General features: G+C 36.0%; 1 protein-coding gene across 1 annotated transcript in view; it reads left to right on the forward strand.

Moving 5' to 3' along the window:
- The first annotated feature begins 906 nt into the window (after nt 1–906).
- Nucleotides 907–22122, forward strand: part of LOC150092375 (protein ROP-like) — a 255485-nt gene continuing 234269 nt past the window's right edge. The window contains exons 1-2 of the mRNA XM_090414916.1: nt 907–934; nt 7957–8088. Coding sequence (XP_090271042.1) covers nt 907–934; nt 7957–8088 — 160 coding nt within the window. The remainder of the gene's footprint in view (nt 935–7956; nt 8089–22122) is intronic.

Raw genomic sequence — 22122 nt, forward strand, 5'->3', positions numbered from 1 at the left:
GAACAATGACGTGTAGAAGTAAGGATGTTTTGATTCCATTGTGCAAAGCTTTAATCAGGAAGCATATGGATTACTGTCCACAGTTTTGGTCACCTGGTTTTCAAAACGATAATGAGATGTTGTGGAGGGTCCAGAGACGATTGACTAAATTGGTTTTTGGTCTCTGGAATGTAGAATATGAGGTCAGGTTGAGAGATTGAAAATTACAGAGCCTAGTAGACAGAAGGCAGAGGGAAGACATAATCTAGCCAGGGGTAATTACCAGATTAACGTGGATGAGATTTTTCATAGAATATCTGGAGACAGGGGGGGGATGAGAGGTCATGCCAGGAAGCTGTATAAGGTGGGTTTGAGCAAGCATGTGAGGAGTAGATTTTTTGCTTGGAGTGGTGGATGATTGGAACGTATATCCTGAGAGTGTGATGAGTGCAGGGACAGTGAATACATTTAAATCATGGTATGATGAGCTGTGCATGTGAGAATGGGATCTTCCACGATGAATCTCTTGCGTCCATGGAGGTCTGTCGATAATAATAATAATAATAATAATAATAATAAGAAGAAGAAGAAGAAGAAGAAGAAGAAGAAGTGACCACATAATATGCTTTACAGAAAACAAAATTACTTACGACGCTATTTGACAGACTATTCTTAGATCCTTGGGTAGAATCTGAATTGCTCTGTATTACCAGTCAAATTACCGTTTGAGTGATATTCTTTCGACTGTGTATCAACTGTGTGGATATTGCAATAATATGCTGTTGATACAGATTTAATTCTCTCGAAGACTTCAAGTCGAAGTTTAAATTTGGTTGGTTTTTTTTTTATCCTCTTTTGTATTTATTTAGTTTTGTTTCAACTAAAGTACAGCAGATGGCGTATTTAATTTGCTGTCAGTTAAGCAAAATGGCGCTGAAAGTGGTGGTTGGAATGAGTGAGTAATTGTTTTTAACGCTGATCGTTAGTTATTTTTATGAAGAAGTTTATTAAATTTCATTTGTTTATTGCTTTATGATATATAAATAAATAGAATCAGAAACTTTTCAAGTTTAGTTAATATTTTAAAGGGTATAGCCCTCAAGTTTGGTGCGAAAGCTGTGATATCACACCCACTGCAATTTATTCTATAACAATCTGTATTTGTTATTCCACAAGTTTGTGGAATAATTTTACTCTTTAAATTTGTTATTCTTACATTGCTATCATAACGAACATCACCATCGCTGATATCCATTATCTGAATAATATGTATGCTGATTTTAAAATAACTGTTCAAGTGTTGTTTGAGTTTCACTTGAATAGAGGAGATTTGTTTGTGAATAATTTTGCTCTTTAAATCGTTGTTATTCTTACATTGCTGTCATAACGAACATCACCGATATCCATTATCCGAATAAAATGTATGCTGATTTTAAAATAACTGTTGAAGTGTCGTTGTTTTAGTTTCACTTGAGTAGAGGAGAGCGAAATATTTCTAGTTCTAGTCGTTTTTGGTTTGGTTTTGGGTAGGAGCAAGAGAAGTGCCCATGGTTCTGTATTGATTCAGCTGAACCTAGAGCTATTTTTGGTTATGTGCTGTGGACATAATTTTGTTTTGCCTGATTTTACTTATTGAAATGGCACATTGTAATAGCGATTTCAATACCAGATTTAATTAAAAATTCCACCATGCCAAGAAGGAATTATCACTTGAAAGAATTTTGTTAATTAAAAGTTAATGTAGAAAAAGGTAAAAATTATATCAAATTGTTATTAAAAACAGAATTATAGTGAAGGAATTTTTTTAACAGCTAGTTGGAAACCTAGGTCTTTGCCGCCCATTATTAGGTTTAAAGGAATGAATACAGCACAGAGAAACAATTAAACACAGGTTTAATGGATAACGTATTCAGGGCTCTAGAAATGCCATTTAAATCTACTGGTCACAAAAAAAATTTTTATTCACCATAATGTGAATTGTGGTAAAAGGTATATGTGTGTATGTTTATATATACATGAGGGGTGGTCTGGAAAGTTATGATAAACCTAGAACAAAAATGATATTAAAGCAACTGATATAACTACAAGAAAGAACATACAAGGATATAAGAATATGGGAACACCAGTTACCTTCATAACTCAGCAACTAGTATGTTCTTTCTTGTGGTTATATCAGTTGCTTTAATATCATTTTTGTCTAGATGTTTATCAGAGCTTTCCAGACACCCCTTGTGTGTGTGTATATACACACACACACATGGGGGTGGGGAAGGTCAGTGCATGCATGACCAGCCACACACTACTGCTTCATTTCAGCAACAAATTAGACATCTTTAGTAGAATTTTGAACAGCCATATTCAAATTATATGAAATAATTTGTAATATCTGGTATGCTTCTCTTTAATTTTGTCACTAGTCCCCCCCCTTTCCTGGCATGTTACATGATACTTCTGTTCCAATGCTGGCTAACCAATTACCAGTCTTTTGGCAAGAAAAGTTTATTTCATTCTCTAATCTATCAAAGTACATTGCAGACCCGAGTTTTGGAGAAAAATTAATATAAAGAAATAATTTTCAATTTTTGTCTATGCATCCCATATAATGGGTGAGGTTCTGCTCATTTGAATTATATATATGTATATATAAAGGTATCTTGGAGACTCATTACTGAGGGTTTTATTTTTTTTTGATTTCCTTAACTAATTTTGTTTACCAAGATCAACAATCAGCTATTGTTGATATTGGTAAATAAACTTGATATTGTTCTTCTGTTAAGCTTAGGAAATATTTGAAGTCAGTAAATAGTTGATTAAATTTAGCTTTATAATAGGCTGCTGTATTAAAAAGGTTTCAAGTGTTATTACTAAGGTGATTTCAGGCAAAGTCATTGTCACAGTATTTTTTTTTTTTTTTCGTGAAAATTGAATGTCTCCACTTTGAAAGGGCCACAAAAATCGTATAGTAATCTAGGGTTTCTGTCAGCAGCCAGAAAATATTTTTGATAAATTACAAAATGCATCTTCATAGCACACCCCACTTGAATTTCTTGATCCATTTGTCTTGGAAAATGCGTCTGGTTTTTAGTTGATGACACAACAAACTCTTTTCTTAAGTATTTTTACAAAACTGAAAAGTGTACATTGTATTTCTTTACATTTATTGTCTATAATGAAGGGTGGATTTATGTAAATTACCATAAAAATAATTCAATGGGAAAGACAAGTACTAAAGTTTCCAAAAACAACAGAAAACGGTCAACACTAGCAATGGAGCCAGATTTACTTTTCATGATATTTCAATAATATGATCTGGTCTCTGACTCATTTTTGCAAGATAATTTCATTTTGTGAACACTACAAGGCAGGTGATTATGACAAGCTTAAAAGGAAGCTTTGTGCCATGGCATAAAACACTGCAAGCGAAGGATGTTAGTAGTGCATGGGAGATAGTTAAGGATCATCTAGAGGAATCAATATTAAATTGCATACCTAAGGTAAGGAGGGTTAATCAGGTAAGAACTAGATGGATGAGTAATATCATTAAGCATGAGCTGCATAAGAAGAAATTACTGGATGATATACACTGAGTTATCTTTGTATTAGGAACACCCACCTAATCTGTGCAATCACAGCTTTTCAGATGCCTAAGAACGGATTCTACAAGGTGTTGGAGGAGGATCAGCAGTTCTCACACCCCCATTCTAGCACATGTTCAAAGTTTTAAAGATTTAAACACACATGTTCAATTGGGTTATGGTTAGGGAAGTTTGGGGGCCAAGGCAATGTGGAAATTCATTGTCATGTTCCTCCAACCATTCAGTACAAGGTGTGTTGACCTGTGAAAGATTGCTGTGGTCAGGGTAGACCTGCAGATATGGCTAAGAGGGCCCTGTAGTAGCATTCTAGGTAACTGCCAATGCCTTTGACTAGGGACATGTTTGTGGGAGGATAACCAACAAACTTCTTGAGATACCAGTCGTGATACCTGACGCTCACCTCTAAGATCAACCATGTGTGACTAATCAATGCGAGCTCTTCTGCTGGATGTCTGTTCATGGTTAATCCAGCCCTGGTACACCCTTGATACAGTACTATGGGAACAAACAAGTGCTGCTTTTCCCAAAATACTGGCACCTGCCCTCCAGGTGCCCCAACTGTCTGCCTGCAGTCAAATTGGCTTCAATTACCACATTTCCCCATTACTGGCAAACATTTACCGATTATGTACAAAGGATAGGTGTGACCATTTATTAGTAGCTGCACGTGACATTGATATCACATGGTACTTCATTATCGCGTTGAATATGTAAATCAGGGGAGCATCCTAATGCAAAAGGTAACTCAGTGTATAAGGAGAAAGTGACCAACAAATTCATGTGCAGTGCAAGGCTAAGGGAAGAAAGGTGACCAGCATAGCAAGGAAGGCTAAATGAGATTACAAGAAGAATTTCGCCAAGCAGGTTGAAGGAAATCCTAAATGGTTCTATTGTTATGTGGCAAGTAAGAGGAAGGATAACTATGGAAGATTAACCTTAATGAGTGATGATGGTCACAAGGTGGAAGAAGCAGATAAAATACTTAAGTTACTTGAGTGACTGCTTTGCAAGGGTATATCATCATAGTGAGGTTACTGCTTTAACCTATGTTACAGACACTAATGTTGGAACAGAGGTGGATGAATTGGAGGTCCTTTGGATATTGTAGAATCTCAATGTAAATACATCTGTGGGATTAGATGGGATATCAGCTAGGTTTTTGCGAGAATGTGCAAGGTAACTGCCAATGCATTTGACTAGGCTCTTTAAGTCTTAGCTCTGATAGAGCTCCAGGGATGTGCAAAGAGGGCAAAATAATTTCCTTGCATAAGGGAGGTTCTGAGACTGCAATAGCAAATTATAGACCAATCAGTATCTCAGGAATGGTGGTAAAAGTACTGGCAAAATTATTGAAAAAGAGAATTCAAGAATAGATGGATGAAAATATGATACTGTATGAGGGGAAACATGGCTTTGTGAAGGGTTGCTCATGCCTTAGTAATTTATTAACTTTTTATAATAGAGTAACAGCTGAGTTGGATAAAGGAAATGACTACATGATGATTCTGCTGGATTTTGTAAAGGCATTTGACAGAATACCATGTGACATTTGATGGAGTACTCTTTTATGCAAATTAGAACAAATGGGGATGGATATGACACTGGTTATGTGGATAAGGTGGCTGCTGAACAGATATCAAAAATTGGTATATGGAGGGGCAGAATCAAGGTGAAAAACAGGTGACTAGTGGTGTGCTGCAAGGTTCAGTGCTGGCACAATGTCTGCTTAATTTGTACTCAATGTACAAATGATATAGGAAATAACTTGAAAGGAAATATTCATTTGTTTGCTTATGATGTGATATTAGATAGAGTGATAGTTAAAGTGATATGAAAAGCTTGCAGGGTGATTTAAATATGCTGTTAGTATGGGCAAAAGATAATGGTGTCAGTTTAATGTGGAGAAATGTAAAGTTATGCATTGTGGTATAAATTGATTACAAGCTGTGTACCACATTGAAGGAACTGTGCTTCAGGAATTTGATGAAGCTAGAGATTTAGAGATGCTGGTAGAAAGAGTTAAAGTTTAGAGGATATATTGCTAAGGTAACACATAAGATTACTTGGCTATTGAAGAACACAAGTAGTGATAAGAAAGTTATTCTATTTTATAAGGCCTTGATACTTCCACAACTGGATTACTGTACTCAGATCTGGTCTGTGTTTCTTGGGTATGAGGAAAGCGGTGGAGAAGATTCAGAGGTGAGCAATCAAGATGGTGAGTGGTCTGTGGAATGTTCCATATGAGGATAAATTGAGTGAGGATAGGTGTGTGGATTGCAGAAGTTGGTTGATAGGAGAAAAAGAGAGGATGTGGTAGAAACATTTAGTTTTTAAGTTGCTTAAAGGGTTTATAGGATTGATGCAGGGAAATGTTTCAGCAGTTGGCTAGACAGGCCAAAACAAGAAGTCATCCCTGGAAGTTGAATAAAGTTGTGGTTAGTAGGTTTGTGAAGACTAGATTTTTTGCTTGGAGAGTTGTGAATGAGTGGAATGGGTTGCTAGAGAAAGTTGTGAGTGCTTTGTTAATGGGTTCAAGGAGATGGGTTATCATGATGGGTCTTTGGACTCATTGGATGTGCCCATACAATAATAATAGTAATAATAATGCTAACTGGCTATTGTATAGAACTCTGCTTTTTCTCACTGCTTAGACCCAGGGACCAAACAACAGTCAGTGGAGTGGAGGTACAAAGGTTCTCCATGACCAAAGAAATTCCGAACCCAAAAGTCAGCAGGGAAGGTTCTTGCCATTGTCTTTTGGAATATGGATGGTGTAATCCTTTTCTAAGTACTTCAGAAAAAGTGAAACTGTCACAGCAGCAGTTTATTCAACAGCTCTGAAGGAGGTACTGAAGGAAAAGTGCTATGGGAAACTGAGCAGAGGCATGTTGCTTTAGTAGGACAATTCACCTGCTCACACTGTTTATGAAACCCAACAGACAATTACACAACTTCGACTTTCAATGTCTGCCTCACCCACTCTATTTGCTAGATTTCCAAATTTAAAGAAACACCCGAAAGGAACAAAATTTACCATCTGATTACTGAGGAAAGACTTTTTTTTCCTCAGAAGATTTCAAGTGACGCAGCAGCATTAACAAATGTATAATACTTTATGGAGAATATGTAAGTTACATGGTTCTACCTCAATTCCTTTATTGGTGAATCACATGTGGTTGCACTAGATATCTCCAAAACTTTCAACCAGATCTGGCATAAGGGCCTATTAAGTAAGTTTCCCTCATTCAGTCTGTCCTGTGACTTCTGCAACTGGTTGATAGTTCCCTATATTCCAATTATGCAACTGCTGCTGGAATCCCACAAGGTTCTCTTCTCTTGTATATACCCTGTTTCTTCTATACATTAATGACCTGCTCCAGATGACCATCATTCCATTACACAGTTTTGTCATTGACACACACTACATTTCTCCTTTTCACTTGACAAACCTTGCACCAAACAAACCATAACTCACAGAACAGCATCCTCTGCAAGCCTAAATTCTGATCTCCAAACCATTCTTCAGTGATGCTCAGATGACCTTGTCAATTTCAACACTTGCAAAACAGAGTTCTGCCTTATTTCCCACAAAAAAAAAACTCATATTATCTCAGCATTGCCTTTTGATAATACCAAAATCTAGTCAAAAAGAGATCTATCTTCTTATCACTTTGACATGAAGACTCTTGGCATAAACACATAACTATTGTCCCCTTTGCAACCAAAAATTTATGATTCCTCTTTCATTTAAGGCATTACTTTACCCCTGAACAGCTATTAACTCTGTACCAATTACAAATCTGCCCATCTATCAAGTACTGCTCATGCATCTTGGGAGGTGCCCCTATAAGAGCTCCTTAAAAATACTCATTGCAATGCAGAAGTCAGGCTGATTAACAACTCACTCCAGCCACACTTTCACTCTGGTATCTCTTGCATGAATCTTCTGTAGATATTTCCATAGTAAACATTCATCAGAACTATCATCAATAATTCTTTCTCTACCAAATCCATTGAAACACATTCAGCTACTACCCAACATCCATTCATAGTTAAACTCCATACTCATAGAATAAGTTTCTCTTCCTTCTCCTCTATCCCTACTGCTGCTTTATTCTGGAACAGCCTTTCCTCCCACCTCTCATGTCACTACTATTGTGATATAACTTTTGGAAAAACCATGCATGCAAGTGTATTGCCAGCTAGTTTAATAATTTTTTTAATATACACACACAAGAGAGATGTCTGTTGGATATACATAATTATGTTTCATATATTTATATATGTGTATGTTTTTGGTCATGTAATTTAATTTTAAAACATCATTGTGTATCCAGGACACACTACAATGACAAAATTTTATTTAATATTTTATTAGAAATTTTGAATGATGTGATAAGAACTGTGAAGAAAAAGGGCGAATGGAAAGTGCTAGTTGTGGATCAGCTAGGAATGAGGATGATTTCTGCATGTTGCAAGATGCATGAAATAGCTCAAGAAGGCATCACCAGTAAGTAGTATTTATTGATAATTTAATATTCTCTTTAATCCATGTGTAGACATGCTGTTTGCTTGGTTTCAGGTACATTCAGTTAAGATCCAGCCTCTTAACCAATATCCAGTTTTGGTTTGGTGCTTGTCATTAAGAGTTATATAAGAATTAAATTTATCGTTTAGAATTAATACTGTTAAATAAGCTGTCATGTTATTGTATGGTATCAGCTATCAGCTATTTGGAATTTTGCATAATCCTTACACTTCTCCATATGATTATCCCAAGTAACTGATTTCCCTCCACCCTTCTGCTGCACCTCGAGTGGAAGATGTTATGTAATGTGGTATATATTAAGTGTATATAAAGACTCTTCTTGGTTTATTTATTGCGTGGATGAAAAATTTACAATTTATTTCATAAAATAAGTAGTAGGAGTTTGAAAAATTGATGGAACCTAGTGTTTTAACATTATCAAATATTTCGTTCTTGTACCTGTAAATTAGTCATAATTTGGTAATTATTACTAAAATTAGTAATAATTATAAGAGAAAAATATTCAGATGTATATTAGAGGGTATATCTGATATTGTGTAAAACTTGTTAAATTATGTGATCCTGTTTTTAACTTAACTATTCATTATTTGTGAAAAACTGCATAAAATTAAGTAAATGCCAGTTTGTTGCTCTGATCTTCCACAGGAATTACAGGTATATGATTTTTGTTGCCTTGCATGAGATTACTACATTGCTTATTGGTGGCATAAATGGTTTGAAAAAAATACAAGTTTAGTATCTGGATTCCCAGATTATCCTCTACTCATGAGGGACCTGTTCATGGTGGGACTGCCCAGTGATGATACTGGCCCTTTTCCTTCTTATTTTCTTAATATACTTTTCATCATGTATTCTTCACTCTACTTCTTCTATCCTATCATCCAAACCACCATCAGTGGGATCTAACATCTTGCCGGCATTGTTTTCTTTAAAGGTGCAACCCATGGACATCTGGAGAAGGGGATATTGGTGGTTTCACACTACTTTGATTTCTGCTTCCTCAAATGGGTGATCCTGGATGGCCTAGCCAGGATCAGTCAGTTAGTGTGCTTGCTTGCAAGGAACAGTGGTGTTGCAGTAGGTCTCCATGGACTGGAGACAGGGTCAAGGCTTACTGTGGTGCTAGTATAGCATCTGGGGTAGTCCTGCCACCTCCTCCTGAGCACAGTCATTGTTTGCTGGAGAGTGGGTGTCCATAATAGGTGGGGAGCTCCTAGAGTTGTAATATCAGAGTGGGATCTCATTTGGTGTTAACAATTAGATTTGCACTGAACTTGAGGAGAAAGGAGTGATAATTATAAGAATCATCCTGCTAGGGATTGGCATCTGCTTCCCACCAGGAACATCAACCTTACTTTCAACAAACCAAAATCACCAACATCTGTCAAAGCAGGTTATCTCAACTGTCCATTAAGGCTTTCTATCCTAAACCCTTTTCTTTCTATCCTAAACCCTCAATACAGGGGTCGAAACTTGACGTTTCGACCCCTGTATTGAGGTCATCATCAGAAGGATATATGTGTATAGGAAACCAAGCTATGTGCTGTTGCACTCTAATAAAGGTAAATTAAAACTGTTGTTAACTAATCTTTTTCTTAGCCTGACCTCTAGTGATAAAAAAAATAAATAAAATATAAAAAAAATAAAATAAAATAAATTAAATAAAAAACTACAATAAACTTTGCTAAAGTCCTCCTATACTAAGATTACAGCAATCCCTCGATTAGTGCGCCTAATGCGTTCTTTAAAACAGGTGCATTAATCGAAAACGCACTAATCAAACATAATTAACCTATGGGAAAATGTATAATTCGTTCCTCAGATTTCTTTTTTGACCCTTAATTTTTTTTTATAAAAGAAATAGGGCATGTCCCAGGGTCTAGTTAAAGGAAAATCACGAAGCTGAAAGACAATAAAACATATTCAGAATATAGATTTTATTATTCTACTTCTTAACAAAGAATTGAGCTAACGTAGTTTGGCAGGCATTTTGTTTCTTTTTTTCATACAACCGATGGTATGGTCCTATTGCCTCTTCTACTCTTCTGCAAATTTTACTGCTTCTCTCTTCATCAGGGTCAGCCTCAAGCATTGTTGCTTAAAAATTTCGATTGTTCAAAATATATTTTCAAATCGTTTCTGTGAAATTTCTTTGGGCTGACTATCAGTGGTTAAATTTTCTTCATATTCTTCAGGATCTTCCCGCTGTGCATCTAAATTTAGCAGGTCGGAATCACTCAATTCTTCAGAATGAGATTTAATTAACTCTTGGATGTTATCATTGAAGGGGAGAAAGAAATGAAGGATGTATGAATTGGTCGCCAACACGCAAAATCACGTGCTTTATGGATAAAATTTCCCAACGGTCATATAACCAAAATAGTTACCACTTTAAAAACTATAATGATCATAAAAGAGAAGTTAATTTTCCGACGTGTAATAATAAACAACTCATCCCAGAAGACAGATTGATTACCCTATTATAGGAATGGATTCTCCTTTTTGTGACATGCGCAGAAGTATTGAAGGGTCTCAAATCTGTGTACGTACTATAGCAGACGACATAAATTTTGGCAGTAAAAATTTGGAACATAGTATACATAGTGTACATAGAAGTAGTGTAATATGCCATTAAAAATAGGTTTGTAAAATGTTTTGAATCGTTAACTAAATTATTTCATTCTGGTGAATGATTTTTTAAAATAGTTAGCCATAAAAAAATAAAAAAATATAGATAGAAAATTTTTAAAATCTGTAACATTTATTTTTAAGATAAGCTCACTAATTGAATTTGGGTATTGAAAAAAAATGATGCACTAATCGGGGGCACATTAATCGAGGGATTACTGTAGTAAGATTCTTCTGGATTTGCACAGTTCAAGTTGTTATTGAAAGTTAAAAAAAAAAAAAAAACACTTCCAGTCTTCTTGTATTGAGAGTTTTCTTTGGCTTATTCTAGTTGCTATACAGGTTGCAAATGGATCATCCACATCCTTGGAATGGTTAGACCATAATTTTTATTCAGATCTGGATTATGTTTGAGCATTTCACATGCTTAAATTCCTCTCGAATCAGGTTTTGGCGTGGTGTAGGGACTTGGTACCTTTCCAATCAATTCTGTGGTATGTTTGAAGTGCGTGGTCAGAAAGGCCGGTTTTTCCAAAATGGAGGTATTTAATGTGTCGTTTGTGTTCATCCTTCCTAATTGGGATGTTTCACCCTGTTTCCCCTTTGTATGGTAGGTTACATGTGTATTGTATTTTACAATACACATGTAACCTACTTCTCTTCCACACCTAGCCCCTGGGTGGGCTAGGTGTGGAAGAGGATCTTTGGGAGAACTGAAAAGGACTTTAAACCCCCAACAAAATTAAGACACCTTCTCAGTTCTTTCAAAGATCCTCTTCCACACCTAGCGCATCCCTGGAGTTTACAAAATACAATGCACGTGAACTTACCATACATAGGGGAAAGAGGGCGAACCATCCCAATTATGAAGGACGAACACAAACGACACATTAAATACCTCCATTTTGGAAAACCAGCCTTTCTGACCACTCACTCCATACCACACAATTGATTGGAAAGTTACCGAGTCCCTACACCCCACCAAAACCTGGTTCGCAAGGAAATTTAAAGAAGCATGTGAAATGCTGAAACATAATCGAAATCTGAATAAAAATTATGGTCTAACCATTCCAAGGATGTGGAGGACCCATTTGCAACTTTTATAGCAACTAGAACAAGCCAAACAAAACTCTCAATACAAGAAGACTTGGTGAAGTAGTTTTTTTTAACTTTCAATAGCAACTTGAACTGTGCAAATCCAGAAGAATCTTAGTACAGGAGGACTTTAGCAGAGTTTAATGTAGTTTTTTATTTAATTTATTTATTAATTATTTATTTATTTTTAATATTTTTATCTTAATTTTTTTTTTATAACTAGAGATCATGTTAAAAAAAAGATTAATTAACAACATAGATTTAATTTACCTGTATAGAGTGTAAGAGCATGTAGCTTGGTTTCCTACACACGTGTATCCTTCTGATGATGACCTCAATACAGGGGTCGAAACATCAAGTGTTATTTTATGAATAATAAGTAAAATAATCATTTCAACACGTGTGTTTTGTGTTCTTAAATTTGGAAATATGTATCTCAGTTAAGGAGGCTACACTTATTATTAATATTATTTTATTAATAATAAGTAAAATAATCATTTCGACACAGAGGCTACACTTGAATGTACTTTATTGGGATCAAAGGATAAAAGGATGCAGGTATTTCAGCTAGATCAACTCATTTTTCAAGCTATAATAAATTTAGTTTAATCCTTTATCCAAGTGTGAGCAAACAAAGTTTGCACCTGAAAATATCTTCAGGACTGGGATAAGGTAGTACAACACCAGGCAACTCGTAGCAAAGGTGGACCAAGCCCAGAAGTGGAGATACCAGGCAGAAGCATTAGCGAGGTCATCTTTACCTATAGGTGTTGCCAAAGGTGTGCCACCTTTTTATTAAATTATTCTAGATAAAGGATTAAACTAAATTTATTATAGTCTAACCAAGTGAAAAATAAACTTTCAACATCTTTCTCTAAATCCAGAGTAATTTAATAAAAAGGTAACACACCTTTTGGCAACTCCTATAGGTAAAGATGACCTCGCCATTGCTTCTGCTTGGTATCTCCACTTCTGGGCCTGGCTCCCACTGAAGAGACCTCAATAAAGGTCGAAACTAGTCTGGGTAGTGGTCCTTCTCTTAATGCATAACATTATACATATCTGCAAGGAGATGTGTTTTGCATTATGGTAGATACTGAGATAGGAGTGATGTTAGCTTGGTCCACCTTTGCTACGAGTTGCCCTGTGTTGTACTACCTTACCCCAGTCCTGAAGATATTTTCAGGCGCAAACTTTTGTTTGCTCACACTTGGATAAAGGATTAAACTAAATTTATTATAGTCTAACCAAGTGAAAAATAAACTTTCATCATCATTTTTCAAGCCTCCATCATCTGCCCTTCCCTGTGGGTCACCTGATCGTGTGCAGGGGACCTCCTAGTGATGGTACTGACCTTTTTCATTCTGTCTCTTTTTCTTTGCTCTATGTCTCCTGAGTCTTTTTTACTATCCTTTCTTCCAGACCACCATCACTGGGATCCAATGCCCTGCTGACATGTTTGTCATGCATTGTGACTCCATGGATATCTGGAAAGGGGGATCCTGGTAGTCTTACACTACTTTGGCAAGATGGGCAGTCTTCAATAGCCTGGCCAGGATCAATCTGCTAGTGAACTTACCTGCAAGGGTCAGTGGTTTTGCAGTAAGTGTCTGTCACCCAATGGTCTGGAGTTCAAATTCAAGGCTTGCTGTGATGCTGGGATAGCCCTTTCATTCCACTGCTGAGCACAGTCATTGCTTGTCCATCAGTGTGTATCTATGTGTGGCTCCATGGTGGGTGAGGAGCTCTGGCACTGACCAAAAACCCCTTGAGTATGAAAAATTCATCCTCAAACGTTTCGGATACCCTAAAGCAAGCCACATATTATCTACAAAACACAGGATTCATTTGAACAAAACCAGTGTTACACAGAAGATAGTTTTTGGAAAGACTGTACAAGGAAAGCTGTGAAGCACACATTCACAACTCAAACCTGAACAAAAATGATTACCTAAAACTTTCAGAATTTTAGGAAGTTATACTGACTAATACTCATCATTCATGTGTTCCTTAATTCGTAATTAATTTTTTGTTTATTTTAAAAATAATTTATTAGCTGAATTATTTATTGTAATTTATTTTGGATATCTATTAATGCGGACGGAGCTATTCTCCTGCAGCCAATAGTGTACATAATATCACACGCTTTCAATTGAATTGTTGTTCTTGTTTTTGGGTTTTCCTATAATTGCATTGATAATGGCTTTGGAACTTAGCCGAAAATTTTACAAATAAAGATTTAAATTAAATGTAAGTGATTCTGGTAATAATATTTAATGATAAATGTACCAGTGTTTTGGTCATCCATGCAACAGGTGAAAAGCTAATAGAGAAAATGTCACCCTTCTTTATTCAGAAGGGTTTAGGACTGGCAGGATATCCCAAAAACTGTTAAGAAATTATGTTCTGGTGATTACCTTGTAGAAATATGTCAGCAATATTTTGAGAAGTTACTTGGAGCAACATCATTGGGTGGAATACCAGTCACAGTAACACCTCATAAAGCACTCAATTCTTGTAGAGGAGGAGTGATATCAGAATGGGATCTCCTTGATGATCTTGATAAGATATGTTCAGTGCTTAAAGAGATCAGGGAGTGACAGATGTGATGTATAGTCTGATACTTAGAGATGGTCACCTTGTTCCAGCCAGGAACATCATCCTTAATTTTGATACACCTAAGCCTCCAACATCTGTAAAAGCAGGGTATCTCAACTGTCCTGTTAGAGCATATATCCCTAATCCACTAAGATGCTTTAAATGTCAGAAATATGGGCACGCCCAAACTGCCTATCATTGCTCTACCACCTGTGCGTGATGTGGTAGTAAAGAACATAACAAATCTTGCTCTGCAAATAAAAGCTAAATGTGTTAACTGTCAAGATCATCCAGCCTACTCTAGTACATGTCAGAAGTGGAAAGATGAAAGAAATACAAAAAATTTAAACAAAACAAATTTTTCATATCAGGATGCAAAATAGGAAGTTAACTACCACTACACCTGTTTTCTGAGATGATCTTATGCTGAGAAGGCAGCAGCTAAGAAAATGTCAAACATGTATGTCTGTTTTACCCTCTGATAATTTCACCATACCTGAACTTTATGATCACTAATGCTTCTCTGTTGAGTGCATGATATATGGTCATACTCCAGAGACAATTCCAAAATGGTTCCATTCAATGTGAACCCACTTGCCAAAAAAATTATAACAAAGATATCACTGAAAGGTAAATCACCAGACACCCCCACAGAAAAAATTGATACTTTGGTATCCACTGAAAGTAGATTAAACCTGCCAACTGACCCCAACACATCAGATGTATTGAATATTTTACCAGAGGACGAGACGAACACTGGTTATCCATACTTCCCAAAAACAGTTGATAAATATAAACCTGACAAAGGTAAGCCCTCAACCTCCCAAAAACCAGACAAGTCTATAAAGCCAAAACAAAGGACAATTTTTACAATAGAATTGTCATGGGATTTGCCAGAATATCGATATCAAGATTTTGCTGCAGAAATACAAATCTTTCTGTTTCTGTCTACAGGATACATACTTAAGACCTAGTATAGCCACCTCCTCATGGAGGAGTGACAATTCTAGTGGGCAATCATACTCCTTTCCACCATGTCCAACTTAATAGTGCTCTGGAAGCAGTAACGATTTTCTTATCCATGGGATAGGCAGATTGCTACTTCTTTCTTATTACAGTATATTCAATTTATTTATGACCAGGTGCTGAGTTAAATGAAATTGATCTTGAAAACCTCTTATCTTGCAGTTGCCCGAACCTATACTTCTTATAGATGACTTTAATGGTCACAATACTCTGTAAGGTAGTGCCAAAATAAATAGACGAGGTCATATTATTGAACGAATCCTTGACAATAATGACCTCTCCCTTTTGAATAATAGACTCAATACTTTTTTCCATGTGCCTACCTCCTTATATTCTGCAATCAGTCTTATAATCTTCTCCCCTTCCATTCTTCCACTGCTTACATGGGATGTTGAAAAGAACATATATGGAAGTGATCACGTTCCTATTCTTTGTATAATGTCTTCACAGGACCCGTGTTCTACGTGGATGTCCATATGGGAAATGGACCAGGCTGACTGGAACACTTTTTCCCATCTTGCAAAATTTAATGCTGATACAGTCAATCACACACTTATCAATGAAGCAGTCAAGTATGTAACAGACTGTATTGTCCAGGCAGCAACAGTCTTCATTCCAAGAACAACTTGATTTCCACTCTGTCTAAAGCCTTGGTGGAATCCAAAATGCCAGGCAGCCAAAAAAGATTATGAAATATACTGTGAGGTATATTTCGTAAATACCCCACCACATCATACTTAATGGCTTTTAAGCATGCTTCGACCAGAGCACATTATGTGAAACTTCAGAGACAAAAACAATTTTGGATCAAATTTACCTCATCAATTAATCAAATAACTAGTGCAAAAATTGTATGGAATAAAATACGATAAAACCATAATGTGGATGTGTTGTTGCTGATCCTAAAGTTAGTTTAGACACTTTTGGTGAAAATTTTGCCAGTATATCAGTAACAATGGCATATTTTTCTGAATTTTTAATATTGAAAGACCAGCAAGAGAAACAGATGCTAAATTTTTCTACCATTGGGTATAAGCCATAAAATTAGTCATTTGTTAAGGAAGAACTAAAAAGAACTCTTTTCAATGGATGTTTGATGACATCCATTGTGAAATGTTAAAACATCTACCATCATCTTCTATGGATCTCTTTCTCTTAATGTTCAACCAAATATTTGCATGGGAAGAGTTTCTGGATTCTTGGTGGTAGTTATTGCTGTCCCAAAATCAGGAAGGGATCCAACACAAGCAAAATAATTATCGATCTATTGCTCTGACCAGCTGCATTTGTAAGATATTAGAGAAAATTGTTAATGCCCGACTTCTCTGGTATTTAGAAAGCAACAATCTTCTGTCCAAAACACAATGAGTCTTTCGCAGACATCGCTTAACTTGAGATCATTTGGTCCATTTAGAAACTTGAATAAGAGATGCATTTCTGAGGCAAGAACATCTGGTATTTGTTTTCTTTGACATGGAAAAAGCTTATGACACAGCCTGGAGATATGGCATATTATATCTCAAGGGACACCTTCCTGTATTTATTAAAAACTTTGTCCAGGCGAACTTTCCAAGTCGGAAAGTACGCTATCTCTGCCATATCATCAAGAATAGGGTGTTCCCCAAGGCTTTGTCTTAAGGGTGACACTTTTTTTCTATCAAAGTTAACTCAATCACTGAACAGCTTCCTCCCACTATAGACAATATTGTAAAATCTTGTATAGACAGAAATTTAAAAATTCTTTCTATACTGATTTTACTTAGGAATTTAAATTACATTAATTTACTTGTGATTTTTATAAATATTTAACTGTTGAATTACTGTACAACAACAAAAGACAAAGAAAAATATGTATAAATGAAATGTAACAATAGATTGTTAAGACAAAGAAATATCCCAGACGGGATTAAGAATATGACCTGAGGCCATCGCACGCACGAAGGTCAAGAATGTACAGGGTTTCCCGCCTTAATGCAGTGACCTAAAAGGGTGGCGGGTTAAGACCCATGTGAATACCCAAGGGAATAAAAGAGTAGAAAAATCCAAGGTCGATGGAGCAGCTTAAAAGGGGAGAGACATTGAGGGTGGGAGAGTTCTTTTTTTGTCGGAGAAGGTCAGTTGTCATAGCGGAAGTTTGTCAGAGAAAGTCGGTCATAGGTAACCAGAGGACTGCTTAAGAGGAGAGATTGCTATCGATGTTTGTCACTGGATGAGCACACTTTCACCCAGTTTTCTGTTCCGGCTTCCGGTTCGAGTATGTCCTGTCGATTCTACGTCAAGGGATCTGTTCCAGCCAACAGACACCTAGCCACCGAGGTGCCTGATGATTGCCACCAGTGGAAGTGCCTCTGTCGATGTCGAAAAAATGAACCCGTGTGTGTGTGAAAGGCAATATTGGAATGAAATAGATGGTAACGATCTCAAGGATCTACTGATGTGGACTAGATGACTGTATATCAAGTAAGGTCTTCTATATATGATTAACTAAAGACAGAAATTGTAGCAGAGATTGCTCTAACGAATTTGTTTGTTAGTATTACTTCAGGACTGAATGCAATTAGCTAAACATTGAGAATTTACCTGCTTAGTTGTGTGAGATAAGATAGTGTTTATTGTTACTTTTTGTTTAAACTTGCCTGTTGTATAGCATTGTAGGTATTTCTATTATGTGATTTAAGTGTAGGCACAATTATTACCATAGTCTGTGTACCTAATGAAAAATTGTTGAACTAGGTTGAATAAGTTAAGCTCCAAGCTATATTAATGAGAAGTATAGAGTCAGAATTAATTTGTGACTAGTATTAACATTTATTGTAACTTGATTAGTATGAATAAATTGTTTTGTTTGTCAAATAATTTGCCTGATTCCTGCATACCAATTCACTGCTCACAAAAATCGAACTTGTGTGACCTAAGGAGATAATTAGCCACGACTGAAGAATAGAGTTTTACTTTGCTTGATATAGTGATAAGAGTTAGAAGTATTTCCGTGCTAAGCGAAGTATTTTTTTTAATGGAAGGATATTTTATTCTTATCTGCTATTTCTGATGGTGCAGTCGAAATAAAAATAAATTTTCAGAAATCAATATTGAAAAAATACGCTTGCTGTTATAGCAAAGGAATTCGACTCCAGCCAGAGGCAAATTCCCAAGTTATAAAATTTCGTGCACGTGAATAAACATAGCTACAACCTTGAGAAAGGGGGGGATCAAAAAAAGTTAAGAAAAAGGATTAACTGTAGTAAACTAAATCAGGCAACGGATTAAAAACCTCAGAGTTATTACGACTGTATAACATGTTAAGTATAAGAAGTTAAGTTACATAAATAAGTAAAGAGAAGAGAAATATCGAATAAGGTAAATAAGAATTTTTAAAGGACTTAAATTAAATATTGAATATTGAAATAAGAAATTTCAATAACACATAAAATATAAAAGGACACACATTTTTTACGATATGTTGGCGCTCTGTACAAGGGTGTTGTCTGAAAAGTTCTCGGATTCAACCATAGATGGCAACACTGTCGGTAAGGTTTTTTTTTTTTTCATCTGTCATAGGCATCCATGTGAAATTGCAAGTCATTCTATACAAGTAGTTTGTTTTATACATCTGTCTGAAGCAAACGTGTTGTCTGTATCCCTTGAAATGGATAAAATTGAGTATCGTGCTATTATAAAATTCTTTGTAAAAGAATGTTTAATGGCAAAAAAAATTCATTCGAAATTCATAAAAGTTTATGGGTACTCTTCTCTTTCGTTTTCGACAATTAAGAAATGGGCTGCCGAGTTTAAACGTGGCTGTACCAGCCTTGAATATGATTCATGTGAAGGACATCCAAAAAGTATAACAACACCAGAAATCATTGGTTAAAGTGCATAAAGTGCGTGAAATTGTTGAGACTATAGGCATTTCAAAAGAACATGTAGAATATATTTTGCATGAAGAATTGCATATGAAAAAGCATTGCACAAGATGGGTACCATGCTTGCTCACAGCAGATCAAAAATGCACTTGCATGAAAATCTCTGAACAGTGCTTGGAGCATTTTAACAAGAATAAAACTGATTTTGTGCATTGATTTATTACTATGGATGAGACTTGGATTCACCATTACATACCAGAATCCAAACAGTGGACAGAAGCCAGTTGTTCAGCACTATAGAAGACAAAGTCGGTTCCATCAGCAGGAAAGGTCATGGCATCTGTGTTTTGGGATGCTAAAGGCATTTTGTTTATTAATTATCTTGAAAAGGGTAAAACAATAACTGGGGAATATTATTCCGATCTTTTAACCAAGAAGAAAAAAATCACCTTTCATCAGGATAATACACCTGCCAACAAAGTGTTTTGGCATTGGGAAAATTAAGGGATCTACACTATGAATTGTTAGAACATCCACCCTATTCCCCAGATTTGGCTCCTTCTGACTTCTGTCTCTTCCCAAAACTAAAACTCTTCCTCACTGGTCAGCGTTTTTCTTCGAATCAAGAGGTGCTTGCAGCTGTTGAGGGGTATTTTGTAGATCTTACTGAGAACCACTACAGGGATGGGATAATGGTGCTGGCGCATCGCTGGAATAAATGTATCAGTCTTAAGGGAGATTATGTTAAAAAATAAAAATAATTTTGAGATTATAAATTCGTTTTTTCATTGTTAGGCCGAGAACTTTTCAGACCACCCTCGTATGTTGGACTTCACAATTTACTGTCACTCTCGTAATATGAGGCAGTTGATAGTATTTCTCTATGGGTTCTTAGTAATGGGTTGAGGTTTTCTACAGAAAAATGTCTGTGTGCGCTTCTGTTGAGAACACATGCTTCACCCAGATCCTGAATTAAGAATGGGATGGACTGTTAATTCCAGTAGCAATGGGAAACTAAGTTCATTTGACTCATCTTTGACAGAAAACTTATGCTCCTTGCACTCATTGGTAAGCTGAGAGACAAGTGCAAGAGAACATTTAATCTCCTTTGCATGCTATCCTCTATGGGATGTACTTTATTATGTGCTTATATATATGTTCAAAGCTGGATTATGGATCTCAAGTCTGTGGTTCTGAAAGGCAAATTGACCTGCAATGGTTGGATCCCATCCACTAGGGCAGTGGTTCTTAACCTTTTAGTAGTTGTGGCTCCCTAAGTATCCTAAAATATTTTCACTTCCCCCTAGTTTGTAGTAACATAATAATAATAATTAAACTTATTTTAAAATAGTGGTTTTACTTTCTGATTATAATGACAGAAAATCAGAAAACAGGAATCAACTTAAATATTACCATAAAAACTTTACTGTATTTATATTTAGGAAATCAAATAATGTTCTTTGTTTGCTCATTTTATAAGGGGATAAATTTTAAGAAATAACAGATCAGTATTACAGCACTGAAAGTTTCGAAATGTAATTGCATGTTAAGTTTTATGCATTTGTACTAGTATTGTTTGAAACTTCAGCGAATCACTTCTGTGACACATTCACGCGTCCAGTAGGCAGATGTTACGACTTGCAGTGTTACCTGCAGCAAAAAGTCGACTTGTGGCACCCCACAAAAGAAACTACTGCATTAAACTGCATAATTTAGATTACTAATACAAAACAATACAAGTTTGAAACAAAGTAAAATAAGGAGCAAGAAATAATTATTTTAAGAGATTTCAAAATTTTAAAAACTAGAAATGTTCTATAAATTTTCTGTGGTCTCCTAGGGGGCTGCAGCCCATCGGTTAAGAATTGCTGCACTAGGATATATGTATAGCTAATGGTGCCATTTGCATATCTTTATGTTGAAGGAAATGATCTGGCTCTATCACTTAGATAGATACAATTGCCTCTTAATTATGCCCTAAAGAGATTATGCAAGTTGTTGGTGTGAATGTTCACAACATTTCCTACACCAAACATAACAGCATCCCTCCATGGCAGGTTTGCACTTCATCCTGCAGCCTCTCACTTTGTCAATTACAAAAGTATCATATTTCATCTACCTATCTACAGTTGTTTAATGTACACAGAGCAGCCCACTCTGATTTCTTGTCTATCTATACTGATGGTTCAAGAACTGACACGTGTTGACCGTGCTGCTGTGTTTCCTGACATTACTATCTCCAACCAGATCCCACTTGATTGCAGTAATTATACAGCAGAGTTTCATGCCATTCAGCTTGAAACTCTGCTGTATATAAAAGAAAAACGCTACCAGAAGTGTGTAATTTATACAGACTCATTGAGTTCTTTACAGGCTATCTCCTCTCCTATCTATGACCCACATCCAGTACTGTGTGAAGTGTTACACCTGTTATACAAAATGAAAACCCTTAATTTTGATGTTCATTTGTGCTGGATTCTCTGCCGCATTGGAATTAAGGGAAATGAGACTGCAGACACAGCTGCTGGATCAGTTCATACTTTTTCAACATGCTGTTTAACAGTACCATATATAGACTACAGACACTTTATAAGATCAAAACTAATCGCTCAATGGGAGTCATCATGGCTGGAAGCATTGACAAATAAATTACATGACATTAAGCCTGAAAGTAAGCATTGACATTTTAGTCAATGTGGAAAGAGAAGAGAGGAAGTTGTTCCTCTCTTCTCTTTCCACATTGCTAAACTCTTCATAGGTTACAGTCATCTTACACATTTTTATT

This window comes from Typopeltis vanoorti, chromosome 26, assembly GCF_054136105.1.
Source record: "Typopeltis vanoorti isolate ZY-2024b chromosome 26, IOZ_Tvanoo_1.0, whole genome shotgun sequence".
Lineage (NCBI taxonomy): Eukaryota > Metazoa > Arthropoda > Arachnida > Uropygi > Thelyphonidae > Typopeltis > Typopeltis vanoorti.